Here is a 22,012-nt window from a genome sequence, read left to right as displayed (position 1 = left end):
ATATATTACAGATTTATACATATATGATTATAGATATTATTACGCGTAATTACATATCCCCATCTGATTCAATTTTTGTTCCTTTCTTATCTGTATTTCCTGTTATACTCGTGAAACCTGTCAATGTCCATCAACCCTACACAAGACTTTGATCAATTAACTTTGGAATTTAACTTCCATACCGTACCAAATAATCTTTCTCTTCCTCTCTCTATTCTCCTCGTGAACTCACCATTATAACCACCTCACCACGAACAAATAACCGAACACCAAAATCACTGATGTTTTTATTTCTCCTTTCGTTATTTTTCAACTTTTTGCTGCTGCTATTTTGACGCAGCTGCAGTCTACTTTCCTGATTCTCTTGATTTATTAGAACCCAACAACAATGCGAACCACTAATCCTCGACTACCACTGCAAACGAGAACCACCATCAAAACCCCTTTTCTTTCTATTATTTCATGTACTCGCCTGTTTTCTATCCTTCTGTGTAAACATCGTAAAACACCACAACCTACACATCCACCTTGCATCACTACCATCATCATATCCATGCTCGATCAAACTTCTATCGTAATCACCGTGTTCATTCCTGTCTAGTAACCATGAACTATCACCATATTAACACCATGACACTATGATCTTCAAAAACTAACGACCACCATAATCAAAACATCATCAAACCTACAACACCCACTTACTGTTACTTCGAACCTCATTAATCTACTATTTCTAGCTGCTTTTCGAAACCCTCTTTTACTATTGTTTGCAGCTGTTATTCGTATCTCTTTCCGTTAATAAAACCACTCTTCAAATTCAAACACCACATCACCAATATTTTTTTTATGAAACCTATCAATCAAACTTTCACCCAATTCGTGAACCTGCTGTTGCACCCTCCTGATGATAGTTTTTGGTTATGAACAAAAGAGAGGAATGATGATAGTACAATGGAGAAAAAGATCGAAGAAGAAGACGAATAATAACAAAACGATTACGGTACCTGTTGTGTTTCCTCTTCTAATTTTAGCCAACTCTTGCTGATGTCGCCATACTTCTTTCTTGATCCAGCCTACAGCTACCCTCTTTGTTTCTATTAATTATATGAATGGCGATAATGAGTAGGAAGATATGGTGATTATAATGTAAAATGGAGGATGAAAACATTAGTGCTGTTAGGTGTAAAGTGAGTATATAAAAAAAGGGAAGATGGGACGTTCCATTATTATCTTAAAAGTAATTATGATAATGGTGTTGTTATTTAATCCCAGGCGAACCCCACCTAATATTTTCCTGTCAACCTACTTAATTTGCAAGCTGGACTAATTCGATTATGGACCTGAGCAAATCGTTTGGACCAGCTGCTGTTGGGCCGTAGAGAAACTAGTCGATTGTTATTTTGAACGAAGCCCAATCTCCTGCTACCTACGGTTATTCCTGTTGATGCTATATTATGTATCTGTTTTAATTCTCGAATCCTTGCTATCGTTCCTACTGCTGCAACTGCTCGAGCTTATTAGTTTCTATTTTGATTTAAACCGTGAAGAAGATGAAGTATGATGATGAACGTAATATAGCATGATATATTAACTGTACCTGTGACTGCTTCTATTTCTATCGATTACAAAATACCACAAATTCTATTGGGCCATTAATCACTTGTTGGACTGTTTTCTTTCTTGGGCCGAATATATATCGTGTTGTTGGGCCGAAACCCAGTTCATGCTTCTGTTGAAAACGAATTATAGATGATGATGGGTGATTTTATTTTCAATCGATTTGTATGTGCTGATGAAGGAAAAAGGAAACAAAAAGACGGGTTATATAGATTTAAGATGTAAATTAAAACAGAATAGAAGAGACAGATGAATGGCTGGGTGTATTGTCAGGAAACGTGAGGTCTAGTGTTCGAGCCCGGGCAATGACATATTTTTCTTAACAAAGCTTATAAGGTAGTTCCCTTTATTATTATTTTTATTATTATTATTATTATTATTATTATTATGGTTAGTATTGTTAGATTAATTATTATTATTAATAAAATTATATCTTAAGTTAGTAGTATTATCATTAAACGTTATTAGTATTATCATTACGAACAATTTTTATTATTAGTACTATTAATATTTCAAATGAAGATTTTCTATATAAAAATATATTTATGACATAAAGCCTAACCATATTAATGCTTTTGTAATAAATGTTAATTATCTATATAAAGATAAATATATCTGATTAAGTTATTAATAAAACACGTGATATAAAATAATAACTAAAATCACTAATAATATATATATATTCGTCCGATTACCATTACATGTATTAATATACATGATTGAATAATAGGTTCGTGAATCCGAGGCCAACCCTACATTGTTCAGTTATTCAATGCCGTCATATGTATTTTTACTACAAAATACAGTATTGTGAGTTTCATTTGCCTTTTTACCCTTTATATTTTTGGGCTGAGAATACATGCGCAATTTTTATAAATGTTTTACGAAACAGACACAAGTAATCGAAACTACATTATATGGTTGAATGATCGAAGCCGAATATGCCCTTTTTGCTTGGTAACCTAAGAATTAGTAAACCGATCTACTAATTGACGCGAATCCTAAAGATAGATCTATCGGGCCTAACGAACACCATCCAAAGTACCGGATGCTTTAGTACTTCGAATTTGTTTTTATCATGTCCGAAGGATTACCCGGAATGATAGGGGATATTCTTATATGCATCTTGTTAATGTCGGTTACCAGGTGTTCAATCCATATGAATGATTTTTGTCTCTATGCATGGGACTTATATTTATGATAAATGAAAAATGAAAATCTTGTGGTCTATTAAAATGATGAAAATGATCGATTATGATAAAATAATGAACTCACCAACCTTTTGGTTGACACTTTAAAGCATGTTTATTCTCAGGTATTAAAGAAATCTTCCGCTGTGCATTAGCTCATTTTAAGGATATTACTTGGAGTCATTCATGGCATATTTCGAAAGACGTTGCATTCGAGACGTTGATTTCAGTAAAGATTATGATTAAGTAAATGACAGATTAGATCATTTATAGATAGATATTATGAAATGGTATGCATGCCTGTCAACTTTCGATGTAATGAAAGTTTGTCTTTTAAAACGAATGCAATGTTTGTAAAATGTATCATATAGAGGTCAAATACCTCGCGATGTAATCATATGTTATTGTATTCGTTCTTATAGATTAGGACGGGACTTTACAGACCACTTCACACATTACGCAGGCAGACATCTAAATGTTCCGCCATATCCTCACGAGTATCCGGTACTAGTATCCCACAGGGACCCAAGAGGTGCAAGCCCGAGCCGTTAGTATACAAGACCCCCATTTCCTCCTCATCAGCATCAGTACACGCAGCATACAGTCATCCCCACCTCCTCCTAGGGAACCGAGCACAGGGCCGCGGGTTTTGTCGAAAACCTGTTTGACACATCCCACATGAGCACTCACAGAGATACATCCGTCGATGCTCAGGCTTCCGTGTAGGATCAGGCTGCAAGACGATATACGACTGAGGGAGTCACGCAGGGAATAGACGGTATGGGTATGAACCCGCATTTGGGAAGCGATTTGTAAGAGTGGAAAAATTGGCGTACGGGGCTTATGATTCATACAAGCACCTCATCGCTCACAGGACTGATCGCACGGTCAGATGAGATTCAGTTCAGGGTATCTTCTAGGATGAACACGGCGGAATTGGCACATCAATTCGCTACAGATGAGGAGATGACTGATGAGGGGCAATCAGCCCTTCGACCCCCACGACAGCCCCGCACCAGCGTATCGTATTCCTTACCTTACCCTCCACCTCAACCATGACTTCCCTTATTTCTGAACTATTTTTTTTTATGATTACTTATGCTACTGTATTACATTATTATGTCTGTACGCCAATCTTGGCATAACTACTTTATGTTTTTGAGTATGTATGATATTTAGAATAAAATTGCATGAATAAAAACCTCACAAATAAACGACGATCGAGACCGAACAAGATGGAAGCACGACTTAGAGCAAGGACGCACTGAACGAGGGTGACGCCGATACGAGAACTGAAGAAACCATAATTGGACGCCATCCGATTACACGCCTTGCAACCATAGGGGAGTACTACGTCTTCACCACTTTTTCAATAGAATATACACAAAATACTACACCACTTTAAAAACTAAGTGTGAGATTGGAAACCTCACCTAAACTTTTAATAACAAAACACCTCTTTCAAAACATAAAGTGTGGGATATGCAGTATCCCTAACATTGAGGACAATGTTATTTTAAAGTGTGGGATAGCAAATGTTGCACATAACGATTCTTGTAAAACCTCAAGTGTTGATAAACTAAGTTTTCACAAAACTTAAAACTTTTCGAACTATAAAACACCAAGGATTATAAAATTCTATAAAAAATCAAAAAGTTTTTACTACGAAATAGATAAAAGAGTAAAACAAGGTTAAAACTTTTTGCGAAAATCAAACCAAGTATTCCAAAAGAGCATTGCATAACGAAAGGCGCTATTCAACCCATTATAATTGTTGTGAGGCACCCCCAAAATAAGGCTTTATAAGCACTCATTTTTAGTCCTTCACTATATTTCCGTTGAGCGCGCCGATGTTAATATCTCGGAATCAGAACTTGCTCTTGATCTACATTTCAGAATCACACATTTTGACGAGGATTACTAAGTTAGAACCGTGGCTATTCGCGAAGACAAAAACATCCCCATTACACACCTTCATTTCCATCTCCATTCTACAATCCCATTTACCACTACCCATCCATTCTAGCCACTTCATAAATAAATAAATAATCCCGACAAAATCAATTCTTTCGGGAAAGACACTATAAACCCATTTTAGAAAACGCGAGCATCCAAGCCAACTATTAAGAGGCTACCAATAAAAAGGAGACCTCGAAGAGAAAAGCAAAAGATGTTTGCCAAAAAAAAAATTAAGGTTCTGAAAGAAGAACGGAACCAGAGAAAGATTCGAGAAAAGAACTTCTGGCAGTTAAAAAGAAGGATGCTCGATCTTGAAATTCCTGACAAGAAGCTGAAAGGATCATCAAAAATTCGATCTTTCAAACTCCTATCAATTCTTTCACATCCCACAAAACCTCCAAACCACCATCTCTTCACGAAACAAGCTGAGACCATAACCGAAAGTTCTCTCAAATAAGTGATGGAGATTTGAGTCTTGATCAAGCCTATGACGAAGAATGTGAGCATGACTAGCTATGAGTGATTTTATTTCTTAGAACTATAGGACACCCAAAACACTTTAGTGAATTGAGTGACCCTAGTGAGATAGCCTCAGTTATGTAACCTCCTCTCATGCTTGCAGGAAAAAGGTTTGGGAATAACAAAAAGGAATAATACCAAGTTTTCGCTCCTCCGCCTTACGAAACAAAAACCGCTTGATCACTACGAATAAAAGTCCTCAGTTTCTAAGGTTCGAAAGTTTGCTTGAGGACAAGCAAAGACTAAGTGTGGGATATTTGATATCGGCTAAAAAGTCAGGTTTTTACCCCCGATATTGAGTCCCAAAAGCATAAAGTTCAAATCTTTTTCGGCAAAATAATTACTTTTTCAGTTAAATTTGTAGGTAAAGTTATTACGAAGACGATGCAAGAAGAATCGAGAAAATCGGAGCTAAAACGAAGATTCTAGAGCGAAAACGGTGAAAGACAAGAAATCAATTTACGATCCAGGAAAATCAGTTGACCAGGTAAGCCAAACGGCCCGCCAAACGGCCTACCAAACGGCTTGCTTGGCTCACAAATGGCCTGCCAAACGGCCAAGGCAAACGGCCCTTGAAAACGGGCTGGTCTGGAAAACGGGCCCTGCAAACGGCCTGCCAAACGGCCTGCCAGCCGTTTGTAGGGAAAATTCAAGTCTATTTAAGGGCTTTTTGTCATCCAATTTCAACACACTTCTCTTCACTCTCTCACTACAATACACTTTCTCTCACTAGAGCTTTCAAGGCCTTCTCACCTCCGAGCGGGAAACTAAGTACCAGGAGGCGAACGCCGAAGATTGTAATAGGAACAGTCTAGAGGATGTCATCACTTGTAATAGTCCGGATCTCGTCTGTAAACGGTGAACGCTTTCCTTAATTTAATAAAGTTATCTTGTTATCTTAAGTTGCCTTCATCTTGCATGCCTATCTATCCATTGCAATTGTTTATTATATGTTGAATACTTTATCTGAAACTTATGCTATTGTTATGCTGAAACCTTGACGGTTTAGAAGTTTAATTTATGGATCACCCTTTCCGCTTATTCACGTGGCTATAACCTAGTATTAGGACTTGATCAACCCTAGAATACGGGTAAGTAGTTATGTTTGCTTAACGTCACAATAGGGATATAGTACCTACGTATGAATAATTAATTATTCATCAAAGAAGAGCTGCCCATTTAGGTTGTGATTAGAGTAGACAACATAGAGTTCAGTGAACACTAGCTTGCTCAAAAGCATGATTCGCGTCAGAAGCAACGTTCTTGAGATGTTGTAAGATGATCCGGGGTTGAATAAGTGATCGCAAAGGAGAGACCTCTAATTCAATTAGCAGTACCTTAGAATATCTAAGATTGCACGACTGTTAATGTTAAGGCATAGCGTAGTATTAAGTGGTGGAATATTGCTTTAGTTAGACCAACTAGGATTAAGAAAAGATGAGACTTTCCATTATGGGTATACCACTTTGTTCATGCACCTAAGATTCCATCCATAAGGTCGTTTAAACCCTTAGGTTAACGTTGGGAGTAGGGATATCCGTCTTAGCCAGAATCTTCAAGGCCTAAACTCTTAGTGACAAATCAATTAGGTTAATAGCCCCGTTGATTGAGGTTTAGTGTTTATCCTAGGAAGTTAACTCCTGCGATAATTCTCCATCAGAATTCTATTCTCCATACCTATCTATCTTTAACCTTTTTAGTCATATTAATATATTAGTAGTTAATCTTACTTTATCACCGCTTGTCGCTAAGGTTAACTATATATGCACTTTTGTCCCACGTTACTGATCAAACATACAAAAATACGAACCTGAGTTATATTTACCACTTACTCGTTAAAAGGAAGACAAGTAGGTGAGTTATAGCTAGGAAACCCCAGCTAAATATAAATAATAAAACCCTTACTCTCTTTTGGTAGCCGATTCTGACGTGTTGCGACCTAACGACACCGCACAAATAAAACCGTCAATTTTGGCCATATCAAACGGCTTCACACGATGAAACATATCGACAATCGTAGTACTATTGAATTTCATCAGTTTCGGTATTACATAGCTGCGCTGTAATCCTATCATTACCTTTGTTGATATATTTGACCAAATAACTTATTGAAGCAACTTGGTCACACCACTCAACATTGAGATGATCTTGGTACCTTTTAAGGAGGTAAGGATTATAAGCTACCACACTTTTGTTATCCAATTCATGATCTTATTTTGTTACCGTTCTTCCATCATCCCTTCTTAGGTAAATTGGATAACCGTCTTCATCAGTTTTTGTTACATCTGAGAAAGGTTTTGGAAACCTTTTTGTACATTTTCTGTCTGAATCAGTGCACTGGCACGATGGATTCTTTTCACCGCAAGGACCGTGAATCATTAAATCTGACACAAGTTGATAAAGTTCTGGTTCTTTGATTTCATCCGGTATTTCAGCACATATATACTGATCTACATCATCTGGTTGAGGCATTTTTTCTTTCATCATGGAATAAGCAGATATGGGCATGAGTCAAACCACGTTTCTGAAATTCCACGGTATAGACTTCTGAAAAATAAAGAAACAAATTATTAATTAGGATGTTTTATATTATTCAATAATCTAAAATTTTGTTGTATATTAGTGATTATTCAATTAGTATGTACTCATTACATAAAATTAAATATTTTAACAGAAGATTATATACAAAAACTAATTAAAAAGTAATAGATAAACCTGCTTTAACAATACCAAATAAATTTTTTTTGTTGATATCTTTCATCAGTTGATAGAGCTTCATTTTAAACTGATGTGGTAGCGTGGGGGTACGTGATAGTACTATATTTTACTACGAAATACGTTACAAATTACACAAGTTTTAATTATTTATTTACAAATGGGATATACCTAAACCTTGCTACAACACTATAGGCAGTGTACCTAATCGTAGAGTAGTATAGTTTTTAGTAAGTCCGGTTCGTTCCACAGGGAGCTGGCTTATTTCACACTATATTTTAAACAATTTTCGTACAAAATATATTATATTAATAATATATAAAAGGGGGTTTTACCGTTTAATGACCGGTTTGTTGATTTATATTTTAAGCGAAGCGTAAAGTAAATGATGATATTTAACTAACAATATAAAATAAATAACAATAATTAAAATGACAATAAATAAAAGTACGAGGAAAAATGAAATAAAATATATTATGCTTATTTAAACTTCCGTAATCATGATGTTTGACGTGTTGATATTAGTTTTATGCCCATGGGTTAATTGTCCTTTATCCTGGATTATTTAATATGTCCGTCTGGTTTTTGTCCATAACAGTCCATCGGTCATAAATTTAAAGTGCGAGTGTCCTCGTCAAATTATCCTTATACCCGAAGTCAAATATTCCAACTAATTGGGGACTTAAACTGTAACAAGATTTTAATACTTTGTTTAATAATTACACCAGGATGTCGACTGAGTGTAACCCAAGGTTTTAATACTTTGTTATCAATTATGCCAAGTGTCCTTGTACATAATTTCACCCCTGTTTTAATAATTCTAGTGGCTATTAATCCATTCCCGTGTCCGGTTAAATGAACGATTATTCGTACATATAAATACCCCGCCCATCGTGTCCGATCGAGTGTAAATGGTTATTTATAGGGACGCCCAATTGTAAATCTTTATATTAACATTAACAAACTATCATTTAGTTAAACAAATATAAAGCCCATTAATAGACCATAGTCTAATTTTCACAAGTGTCGTTCTTTTGTCCAAACCCCAATTATGGTACAAAGCCCAATTACCCAATTTTAGTAATTAGTCCAACATCATGATTACTTCGTCTTAAATAAGCATAATAATAACTTAAGTATGAGACATTAATTTAAAAAGGAGAACATAGCTTACATTGATTATTTATCGCGTAGTGTTACACGGACAGAGCTCCGACTTTAAAACCCGTAAAATAACCTTTACATAACCCGAACTAATCTCATATAACACTAATCTATATTATATATATATATATATATATATATATATATTTATTTATATATATATATATATATATTATATATATTTATTTATATTATACTACGGAGTATTATTATTATTATGTTTTTTAAACTCGGCAGAATTCTCGACTTTTTATAGGCATTCTGAAATTTCTGTGCTCCGCGAGTCGCGATATAAAAAGGCTGGGATCTCCGCGAGTCGCGGAGATCGTGAATACAGCTCATCCAAGTTTGGAACTCTGCTTTGCCGACATATTATTTATATAATTATAATATTTAAATAATTAATATAATTATTTAAATATTATATTATATTCTCGTGCATAGTTGACTCGTAATTTTTAGTCCGTTGCGTCGAACGTTGAGAGTTGACTCATGTCCTGGTTCCAGATTTTCAAACGTCCTTTCGTACCATTTTATATCGTGCACTTTACGTTTCGTGATTTGTAATTTGCACAAAAATTGTTCTCCTTAAATTTCAAAATCCGTGCGAGTCTTTTACTCACTTTTTAGTGGCACTTTTAAGTGTACTATGGCTTTAGTGGCACTTTTCAGGCTTTAGTGGCACTTTTTCTTCAATTCTTTAATCTTCGTGCTTCGTCTTCACATTTATTTATTTAAACAATTACAATGAAAATATAATACAATTACATATAAAAATATATTATTTAGGAGGGATATTGCTATGAAATATATGTTCCTCTTTAGCCTTATCAAATATCCCCACACTTGAGCGTTGCTTGTCCTCAAGCAATACAGAACTTGAAATAAAAACATACATGAATCACTTTTTTATTCATCACACTTTGTACATTAGTGATTTTGATATGGTGGTATAAATAATGATAGTAACGATAGAACCATGGTTAAAGGTGGGTGTGTCATCCGCAGTTGCCTCGGGTTTAGGTCAACGACACTTGCAATCAAATAGCCAATTTACTTTCGGTTTCCAAAGCAAAGTGCACATTTGAAAGGCGGTTTACAGTCCCACATGACTATGAAAATTTAGATCCGTAAGGAAATTGGATCTTTATGAAAACATTTGATCTTTTGAAAATTCAATCTAGTTTTTACCCTAGATAAGTTTTCCGGAATAACCCTTCACCGGTGTTTGCAAATTATTTTTGTGGGTTGTGTGGGTTTCAGATTTGAAAATTTTAGCTCAACACTTGTGGTTTTGTGTTACCCACTTGCTAACCTTCTATTGGGAAAGCAACACGTCCAGTATACTTGCTCCGTATATTACCTTTCGGTAAACTACCGTCCGGTTGTAAAGGAAAGCGATGAACAAGAAACTGTTAAGGCAATGTCCCGTGACTTGCTTTTGATTATGGTCTATAAACGTGTCGGATGCTATTACTATCCTTTGTAGGAGCAATAGTAAAGATCATCCTATGATTTTTCGGTCTGGCACAAGGTCCTGTCTCCGACCATGCTATGCAACCACCGTTGTTACGGTTGACACCCGATTTGGTTCAGGTGACCTAATGAATTCCAGGTGAATTTCTAGGATTTTACGTTCAATGGTAATGAACGCATTGAAAATGGTTTTTCAGAAAACAAATCGGTTTATAATTTTGATCAAAATATTTTCTCGTTCAAGCTCGAGTTTAGATATCATTGAATTCCATGAGTTTGTAATTCTCAATCGTTAAGGTCAATCTCAAGGATTGAGTAATATCAGGCTTAAAAGCTGATTTTTGATCTTTAAGGAGATTATCCTTTCTGGGGATCTGATTCATTAGTCTTATCAAGCTAATTTGCACGGTGCCCCCCATTGTACGAGATAAATCCTTCTCATGGTTAGGATAAATCTGACCACTTGGCGACCCTGTTTGATGCTGAGGTCCGTGGATTTCCTACTGATTTTAGAGATGACTTTTCTAGATTTTTCGTCAACCTACAGCTGGTCTGGACGACAATTTCTTGACCTAAATCAAGAAGCGCGTGTCTTTTTCAGAAGACTTTACTTCCTTTTAATGATGGAATTGATTCATCGTGTAGATCCATCTCTCTTTACAGTAAATCGAGTAAAACAGTTAATTTAGTCCAAAACAAAAGCACCTGCAATAACTTTACAGAAACATGTGATAGATAGTTTTTAATTGAATAACTTGGTACATTCTCTCCACACTTGGCTTTTTTCATGCGTCTTTTTATATTTTAAATAAATAAATTCAACCGTTTTAGTTGTTTCTCAATTTATGTCCTTTCCGAGATAACGATAATTTCGGCATTAACACCTAGTTTTATCGTTCATAAATATGTATAAACATGATTTTGAATTCATTTAGTTAAAAATTTTTAAAATTTTCATAAAATTTAGAAAATAAGCCAAGTATAAACCCGAGAGAATTTATAACCCTTCCCCACACTTAAGATCATGCAATGCCCTCATTTGCATGAAATCAGACTATATTTATAAATTCATGAGGGTGATAAGTGTAGAAAAGTGATTAAAAATACCCAGTTTGTAATTACAAAGCTCATCGAATGATAGATGGCGAGCCTCATCGTTCATTCCTTCTTGTTTTATCACACATGTTTTTTTTCAAAAATGGCTGCTTTTCTGAACTGTTTACTAATATTTGAAAAAGCGTCTTTTACCCTAACTTATCATGCATTTTTATTAACGAGTTATGCACTAACCCGAACCCCTAATTTAACGTTAAGTAGGGTTAGACTTCCCCACACTTAGCTGACGACATGTGAAGTCGGTAGAATGAGTTCCACGAATTAGAGTAGTGAGCCAGTTATTTACATTTCGGGTGGTGTATAATATATCAATGGGTTTAAAGTTTAGACTCACCAGATCGTCACCACTTAATTCTTCTTTAAGTGTAGCTTTTAGTAAATGGATATGTCTCTTTTTTGGTTCTTGGTCAAATGGATCGATATACACCGACATACTTATTTCTATAGGGTGGACAATTCCTAATATTTCCTTCCTTTTATTCTCAGGATCAAAGTTTTCACCTCTATTACCCAATTGGGTGAAATTCGAGGTGTCATTATCTATTACAGCTCGTAGTTCATTTCCGGTGGATGACTCGTCTATTGAGAATATTGGGTTGGAAGGTTGTGGAATGGTGAAGTTCGGTTTGGCCTCGGAGGTAAAATTTTCAACGTTATCGTATTCCCAAGAGTACCAATTTGTCACACTTACTTCTTCTTTATCCATTGATGGATCAATGATTTCGTCGGTAGAGGCTAATGTGTCGATATGTTGTGAAATTGGTAAGAATGAATAAAAAGTATCATCGGGATAATTGGTGATTTCGGAGCTCTCGAATTCATCAAAATTCGATGATATGAGATTTTCTTGCACAATACTCCTCAGATCAACAAGTGTCTAGTCTGATAGAGTTTCAGCTTGCCGGTTTATAAACTCTCTCATTTGTTCATTTTGAGCATTGAGTTCTTCGAGTTTGATTTTCATATTGTCTAATAAATTTTCAGACACGTAATTTTCCTCGTCTACTGGTTGTTGAGTTTGGAAATATTCTTGGGAATAATCCCAATTTGAATTGTATTCTTCATAATCATTCCATTCAGGTTCCGTGGGTGCGTAATTTTCCATATGAACGTAATAATAACATTCCCATGTTGAGTGATAATCTCCACAGATTTCACAACCAGTTATTGTTTCGTCATTCGTGATCCAAGATTGACTGAATGAATTGTCATCAACACCCATTTGATTTAATTGATTTAATTGATTTTGGATATCAAAAAGAGTTTCCATAGCCTTGTTTTCAAAAAATTTCATTTTATTGCGATGGCCAAATTTTAGCTACAATGTGGTGCATTTACTAATTATCCTATTAGTTATAAAAATAGAAAAACTTATATAAGTTGTCCAATTAATAGACTTTTCTGCTTTTGCCCACGTTTCGAATAGCCAAAAGATGCAGCAGGGAGCCAGAACCCTTTAAATCGGAAGCTCACAACTCAGCCACTAACAACTCAGCCACTTAAATAATTTTTCTTTCCGTTTGAGATATTAGATAAGAAATAGAGAAAATTTCTAAGTCCTAAAAACTAAAGCGTCGAGAAAAAAGAAAGAAAAAGAATGCGCGTCGAAAAACGTCGAAAAATAAAAATAAAAAAATAGCGCGTCGTGACTTAAAAGGCACTAAAATTTTAAAATCGTCGCAAAATTCTAAAGCACCTAAATCTTAGTCTAAAGAAATAGCACTTAAGGGATTTTACGGCAAAGCCTAAAAATCTAGAAGTAAAAATAACTATGGCAAAAACTAAGTTTAAAACTAAAAACGAGCGAAAAATACAAAAATTACGCTAAAACAATTAAAAAGGGACAAAATATAAAAATATACTAAAATCCGTAAAAAGTACAATTTTTATAAAACTATTATTTTTATATTATTTATTTAATAAAACTATTAATTTTATAATTTAATAAAACTAATTAAACTAAATACACAAAATAATAATAAAACTAAAACTAATTAATAAATTAATTAACTAATTTAGGGTTTATTAATAATAATAAATAATAATATACCGTAATAAATGCTGGTTTAGGGTTTCAGGCGCGTCAGATAGGGTGGCTCCGCGAGTCGCGGTTCCACTTGCCTTAAAACTCCGCAAGTCGCGGAGAATGTAAAACGTTTTTTTTTTAAATTTTATATTGTTTTTCTAAAAATAATATATATTTGTACAAAAAATGAATTAAAAATATAGAGTTTCGCCGAGTTCCCCGGCAGCGGCGCCAAAAACTTGATGTGGTAGCGTGGGGGTACGTGATAGTACTATATTTTACTAAGAAATACGTTACAAATTACACAAGTTTTAATTATTTATTTACAAATGGGATATACCTAAACCTTGCTACAACACTATAGGCAGTGTACCTAATCATAGAGTAGTATAGTTTTTAGTAAGTCCGGTTCGTTCCACAGGGAGCTGGCTTATTTCACACTATATTTTAAACAATTTTCGTACAAAATATATTATATTAATAATATATAAAAGGGGGTTTTACCGTTTAATGACCGGTTTGTCGATTTATATTTTAAGCGAAGCATAAAGTAAATGACGATATTTAACTAACAATATAAAATAAATAACAATAAATAAAAGTACGAGGAAAATGAAATAAAATATATTATGCTTATTTAAACTTCCGTAATCATGATGTTTGATGTGTTGATATTAGTTTTATGCCCATGGGTTAATTGTCCTTTGTCCTGGATTATTTAATATGTCCGTCTGGTTTTTGTCCATAACAGTCCATCGGTCATAAATTTAAAGTGCGAGTGTCCTCGTCAAATTATCCTTATACCCGAAGTCAAATATTCCAACTAATTGAGGACTTAAACTGTAACAAGATTTTAATACTTTGTTTAATAATTACACCAGGATGTCGACTGAGTGTAACCCAAGGTTTTAATACTTTGTTATCAATTATGCCAAGTGTCCTTGTACATAATTTCACCCCTGTTTTAATAATTCTAGTGGCTATTAATCCATTCCCGTGTCCGGTTAAATGAACGATTATTCGTACATATAAATACCCCGCCCATCGTGTCCGATCGAGTGTAAATGGTTATTTATAGGGACGCCCAATTGTAAATCTTTATATTAACATTAACAAACTATCATTTAGTTAAACAAATATAAATCCCATTAATAGACCATAGTCTAATTTTCACAAGTGTCGTTCTTTTGTCCAAACCCCAATTATGGTACAAAGCCCAATTACCCAATTTTAGTAATTAGTCCAACATCATGATTACTTCGTCTTAAATAAGCATAATAATAACTTAAGTATGAGACATTAATTTAAAAAGGAGAACATAGCTTACATTGATTATTTATCGCGTAGTGTTACACGGACAGAGCTCCGACTTTAAAACTCGTAAAATAACCTTTACATAACCCGAACTAATCTAATATAACACTAATCTATATTATATATATATATATATATATATATATATATGTATATATATATATATATATATATATATATATATATATATATATATATATATTATATATTATATATTAATTTATATTATACTACGGAGTATTATTATTATTATGTTTTTTAAACTCGGCAGAATTCGCGACTTTTTATAGGCATTCTGAAATTTCTGTGCTCCGCGAGTCGCGATAGAAAAAGGCTGGGATCTCCGCGAGTCGCGGAGATCGTGAATACAGCTCATCCAAGTTTGGAACTTTGCTTTGCCGACATATTATTTATATAATTATAATATTTAAATAATTAATATAATTATTTAAATATTATATTATATTCTCGTGCATAGTTGACTCGTAATTTTTAGTCCGTTGCGTCGAGCGTTGAGAGTTGACTCATGTCCTGGTTCCGGATTTTCAAACGTCCTTTCGTACCATTTTATATCGTGCACTTTACGTTTCGTGATTTGTAATTTGCATAAAAATTGTTCTCCTTAAATTTCAAAATTCGTGCGAGTCTTTTACTCACTTTTTAGTGGCACTTTTAAGTGTACTATGGCTTTAGTGGCACTTTTCAGGCTTTAGTGGCATTTTTTCTTCAATTCTTTAATCTTCGTGCTTCGTCTTCACATTTATTTATTTAAACAATTACAATGAAAATATAATACAATTACATATAAAAATCTATTATTTAGGAGGGATATTGCTATGAAATATATGCTCCTTTTTAGCCTTATCATAAACATCCTTGTGCAAAAAGATGGTTTGTCTTCTGGTTTAAAACCGGTCCCGTCCAATTCTCTTGTGATTTCTGGCCACTTTGGATTACATGTGAAAGTTAAAAATAAGTCCGGATAGCCAAATACACGACAAAGTGCCATAGCATCACGATAATTCTCAATCACATATCTAGCACTCCCTGTGAATGACGAAGGAAGTTTTATCCTATTTCCCATCATACTATTTTCCGAAGTACCTGACGCCGCTGAATTCAATAAGTTTGTGAAAGTATCTGCTCTTAGAATATTCTGATTTTTCCTGATGTATGAGATTCTTTCGGCCTCAATCATAGTGTAAGCATCAACTACAAATTGTTAATACAACTTACGACCAACAACATGTTCTTAAAGTTTATATGCAAAGAATTCACGCATAGTAACCCTCTTTTTCACTCTTGTGGAATGCTCATCGACATCACGATGCAGAATGTCTGTCCTGTACCCATCTTCTGCATAAATAAATAGAAGTGGATATTGTAGGGCTAAATATTCGGTGTGAAGCTCAGAAATTCTTTTTAACCCTTCAATACGACTGTCTATTACAATATCCCTTCCGTCATATGAAGAAACATTGATATCACCTACAATAAGTGCTGCTACTTCGTCTACCGTTGGCAGATTATAATTACGTCCATCTTTCGTTCGTCTACCAATTAACTTAATTTTCATCTGCAAATTAGGTGTTTCTAGAAACCGATCACGAGCCATCCGAAATGTCTTGACAAGAGGATTATGTTCATCGAGAACTTCCATTATTTGACGAATGTGATCCCCGTCTAGTGAATAGCGTGAAGACGAAGGCTTTGTTTTGTTTTTGCCACTGTCATGAATTCAACAAATCATAAATATGAATGTTAATATTCTCATATATTAATTTACTACATTGTTTATTTGATGTTAAGCTATATGAATTACACGAATCATACCTGATTGCTTCTTTCCTGTTATTTTTTTCATTTACAGTATCATATATGTATAACTGTCTGAATCTTGGTTTTCGGCCATCCGTTGGTAATAAACCTCCATATTGGTGACAATTTTGACCACGAATATAAAATGTATAAGGGCCACGACCTTTGTTTACAATATCGTCCACCTTGCCCCCCATCAAAGTAAATGCAAAAATCATGTTGTATTGTCGAACATTCTCAATGAAATTTTGACTCTTGGGATGATTGTTAGTATATAGATCCCAAATTAGTTTAGGAGGAGCTTTGTTGAATTTGGGCAGCGCTATTTTACCTCTCAAACAACAAAGTGAGAATGCCTGGGAGAGACCGTATTTTTTTTCCTACTTTCGTCTCTTTATACTATAATTTAGCACCACAAGCGGAACATATATAACTAAGGTTGCCGTAATCAACATAGTCTGCCAAAAATAACAATTTATTGGTTTAATTTATAAAATATAACATAGTTTAACAAATTAAAAAAGTTATAAGAACAACCCTTTGAAATTCCTTTGAATGATTTATTTTCAAGATCATCAGTGTTTGCTTGGTCAAGGTCAAAAGGTATCAATGCAATATTTTCCTTCCAATGCTTGTTGTTTTGATTCCACTTTGACCGTACTTGTAAAAATTCCGACTTAAAAAAGTAAGTATGTAGATTTTAAAAATAAAACAGGTTTGAATATTATATATCTCATAAATAAATACCTTTAGATACACTGTATGATGAAGTGTAACATTTGTCAGTATTATTAAGTGATTCCTTTGATATTCTAAGAGATGGTGTTAACGGTGCCGGAGTTGCAATTTTATATGAACATTCACCCGTTGTATTTGTCGTATGTTGAAAAATGTTTTCTTTCATCATACTCGATGTATATTGGGTTGTAGATGAAGTCACCACTTTTGATCAAGTTGTGTTGGTTATATCTGAATAACCAATGTATAAGATTTGAATTTAGAAATTCAGAATAAATATTATTTTCATATATACACCATAGATTACAAAACTTTTGTTGTAATAACATGAAACACCTGTTAGAATTGAACACGATGATGAGGATAGTTATCCAATTGCTGCTGTTGTACTTTGTTTTTTGTGTTTCATCATAACATTTCCAACGATTGTCTTTGCCATGGAAGAAATTTCTAAAAATAATAGACATTTATTAGTATTTAAATTTGATGTATAGTGAATATGACTGAATACTAAATCTCAAAATATATGCCAAGAGTAACTTTCTATAAAATTCATATTAATAAAAAGAGTAAGTAGTACCTGGATTTGATGCATTAACATCAAAGGAATCCTTCATCCTTGTAGGATGTTTTCGTTTATTTGTAACTGGTTCCGAAAGATTTGTCTCATTTTTATTTGATTTATTTAAACGTGAAGATCTTCTGAAGTTATTATTCATGACAATACAGTTTGGCCAAAATTATCTGTTAACATAGGTTTTTGAAGATAATGAAGGATTATGTTTGTTATGATGCAGAATTTCGAATTTGAAAATGAGATTATGGTTATTGACTAAATACCAACGGATAAAGAAATGTTTTGTGTTGTACTTGACTTTATTGGTAACAGGAATTTACATCCATAATGTGTAGGGATTAGAATATGGTATATTTGGTTTGAAAGTAATCACAATTTCTAATAATGTGATAACTATTTTTATTAGTGTTTAGTATTTTATTATACATTACTTAAGTCAATTGGTTAGTAACTAGAGTGCTGTTATTAGTAATACAGTAATTGAAAAGACAAAATTAAGAGGAAGAAATGTGCCAACACTGATATCATAATATAAAGAGGCATTTATATTAATATTACAGGAGTAATTTGCATAGTTGTTACAAAATTTTTTTTTCCCATAATACTAACATACATGTAATTTTAGGGAGAAAAAAACACAAATCTAATTAAAACCATATTGATTTACAAAAAGCTTCAACTCATAAGCCCAAACGCACGACATGCATTTTGGATTTTTAATTCAAACCCATTTCTTCTTGGTAAATAACCATTGTGGCTGGATATAGGGCACCTCGTTTCCAAGTCAGCAAAAGGATGGCGGTTCATTCTCCAGGTTTGATGTATAAGGTTATAAACCTTTGTTCTCACAGCAACCACATAATCCGGTATCGGTGGGAATGTCTGATTAAGAATTTTTAAACCGATTTCCTTTTCATTTACATCGTGAGAAGCAAACATAACCAAACCATAAACATAAACAGCCTCTACTAATTGGCAGTTTGATGCTTGTTTTAAATAACGGAGGCCATCTTGGCTATATTTCCCATCAAAATAAAATAACAAACCCTACGAAAAATAGCATTAGGGTTTTTATTTACCAAACAACGATGGTAAAGATAAATCATTTGAAGGATACCCCAAGAACCTACAGGTAAACGATCAAAGGAAAGCCTTTGATAAACCAATGGATGCTGGGCTTGCTTATAAAAGGCTTTGCAAACTAATCGAGCAACACCCATTGTTGATCTTATTCATTTTAATTTTTTTCATTATTTTTAAAAAAAATATAAAATCTGGAAAATAAAGTTGAAGTTTTTTTGAATGGTGTGTACTTGAGACCTTGACCTTCTGTAGCAGCAGAAAATAATATCAGAATGATAATATTTTAGCCGCCTGAAAAGTAAGCCTTGAAAGTTGTTTTTTGGGGTTAATAATGCGACGTGGTATGGGAACACGTGTGCAGTTAAATGATGATATGGTTACTTCCTCAAACATCTTTCAAATACTTTTATAAAAAAGGCTCAATTTGGAAAGTATATTTGTAATTTTTTATTTTTTTTGAAAAGCAAACATTTTTGACATAAGTTTTTAGTTTGAATTTAAAATTAAATAAAAAATAAATTCGAATATTTAACACTTTTAGAAAAGATTTGACTCAACATAGGTGAAAAAATGGATTCTAGAATATTCTTTTGAATTGCATATATTTGTTGTATTATTTACAAAAAGTATTAAATTTTTTTTTAAATAGATATCTTTGTGTAAAATAGACACTTATTAGGTATTGTAGAACATGAAAGTAGTTGAAAATGATGCAAGTTTTAGTGTGAAAATGATGGGTTTAAAGTAGTTTTTTTAGCTAATAAATTGACATGGTATGTCAACACTTGTCCAATGGTATGATGATAAAATTAATATATATATATATATATATATATATGTATATATATATATATATATATATATATATATATATATATATATATATATATATATATAGTTGTAAAATATTATATAATAATTTTATATGAAGAGACATTTTAGGAATTAAGGCTCAAAAAAGGTCCTATTTTCTAAATACATTATATATTTCATTATTTAACAATTAATTATTTTAGATGGAACATTTATAATAATATCAAATAAACATATTATAACAGTTGAATTGATACCAAACTTGAAGGAAAAATGAAACATTTATACTAATATCCTTCTGAAAATTTATAATAATAATAAATGAGTAATTTTGATACAAAATAACAAAAGATTTTTCACATAATAATAACATAAATTTAATTATACCTAAATCGATTTATAATCAAACCTAACTCATAAGCCCAAAAACACGACATACACTCTTGTATGGTGAGTTCAAAGCCATGAATATATGGGAAATAACCTACGTGACTGGATATATGGCAAGTGGTTGCCAAGTCAGCAAAAGGATGGAGGTTCCTTCACCATAATTGCTGTAACAAACCATAAACATCCATTCTAACAGAAACCACCAAATCCGGCAATGGTGGAAATCTTGCATTAAGTATTTTTAAACCCTTATCCTTTTCCTCCAAATCATGAGATGAAAACATGATCAAACCATAAACATAAACTGCCTGATTCAGCCCATTGTTTGAAGCTTCTTCTAAATAACGAAGCCCTAAGTCTGTGTTTACTCCATCAAAATAACTTATCAAACCTAATCGAAAAATAGCATTAGGGTTTTTATTTATCACACACTGATGGAGAAGATAGACCATTTCTGGGATACCCCAAGCTAAGATAGGCCACCGATCTAAGGAAAGCCTTCGATAAACCAAATAATGTTCGGATTGCTTAAGAAAGTCTTTGCAAACTAATCTGGCAAAAGACAAGTGAACTGATGATTGTTGACTGACTCTTGACAATATTCCACCAACTATGTCATTAGGAAGAACATCTCGAATATTCTTTGAAAGTTGATCCATTTTTGCATTATTTGAAAAAAGTAAAAAAAGATGGAAAATGAAGTTGATGCTTACGTATTTGAAAAATGCAAGTTGCTTTCTGACAAGTAAGGGTTTAAAGTAGATTTTGAGGGCTACTGAATCGAGTTGGTAGGTTAACACGTACGTACAACAATAAATGCTTGAAAATTTATAACTTTAATTTCCTTCTAAATTTAATTTTATATAGGAAAATGGAAAGTCACATTTTAATTAAAATGGTAGTGTGTTACTTTTATAAAAAGATGTAAATCCTAATAAAAACCTCAACACAAAAAACATCAACACAAAACACAATAAAATTTATAGAAAATAAATTAGATTGTTATCCATATCAAGGTGGATATGGAGGAGAAATAGTGCAGGGAAAACATAATTATATAGTTTACAAGCCATTGGAATTCCATAGAAGAAAACCAAAAATAACTGTTAACAAATGTATGTTGTTCAAATCATGAATCGGATGAGCGTAAATGTTTCGGACGATCGGAGAATTTAACCTTGGTTGTTGAAGACTTAACAGATGGTGGAGCTTTGATTCCTTCTTGTTAGATTTTTTTGAGAGGTGGGCTAAAATAGGTATCATGATTGAGATCAACGGTCTGACTTACAGAAACATTAGAGGCACAATACAAAAGTAAATTATAAGTTGTTATCAAAATAATAATCATTAAAAATGACCGTGATATGAAAAAAATTTAGAACTGAGTATTATATAATGTATTCATACATTCCCAACTGAACTAAGTTTCTCAGATGATTCTTCAATCTCAACATCTTCAAAAACCACTAGTTGATTGACCTTAGTGATATTAAAGAT

General features: G+C 33.3%; 2 protein-coding genes across 2 annotated transcripts; both read right to left on the bottom strand.

The window, feature by feature from the left end:
• Window positions 1-16,348: 16,348 nt before the first annotated feature.
• Window positions 16,349-17,111, bottom strand: LOC139841980 (uncharacterized). Its single transcript, XM_071832162.1, has 2 exons — window positions 16,930-17,111; window positions 16,349-16,823 (listed from the first exon to the last, which is right to left on the bottom strand). Exons 1-2 carry the CDS (start codon window positions 17,109-17,111, stop codon window positions 16,349-16,351), a joined length of 657 nt encoding a protein of 218 aa, XP_071688263.1.
• A 3,556-nt stretch (window positions 17,112-20,667) lies between these two features.
• Window positions 20,668-21,174, bottom strand: LOC139841979 (putative F-box protein At1g67623). The gene has a single exon (XM_071832161.1). The coding sequence runs from the start codon at window positions 21,172-21,174 to the stop codon at window positions 20,668-20,670; it is 507 nt and encodes a 168-aa protein (XP_071688262.1).
• Window positions 21,175-22,012: the final 838 nt, after the last annotated feature.

The sequence above is a fragment of the Rutidosis leptorrhynchoides genome, chromosome 4, assembly GCF_046630445.1.
Source record: "Rutidosis leptorrhynchoides isolate AG116_Rl617_1_P2 chromosome 4, CSIRO_AGI_Rlap_v1, whole genome shotgun sequence".
NCBI classification, from domain to species: Eukaryota; Viridiplantae; Streptophyta; class Magnoliopsida; order Asterales; family Asteraceae; genus Rutidosis; species Rutidosis leptorrhynchoides.
Note: the sequence above shows the minus strand (reverse complement) of the source record. Positions and strands in the feature narration are given on the sequence as shown.

Coding starts and splice junctions, on each gene's coding strand:
- LOC139841980 (XM_071832162.1), bottom strand. CDS start 17,111: ATGGGGGGCAAGGTGGACGATATTGTAAACAAAGGTCGTGGCCCTTAT. Junction 16,824..16,929: donor AACAGGAAAGAAGCAATCAG/GTATGATTCGTG, acceptor AATTCATGACAG/TGGCAAAAACAAAACAAAGC.
- LOC139841979 (XM_071832161.1), bottom strand. CDS start 21,174: ATGGATCAACTTTCAAAGAATATTCGAGATGTTCTTCCTAATGACATA.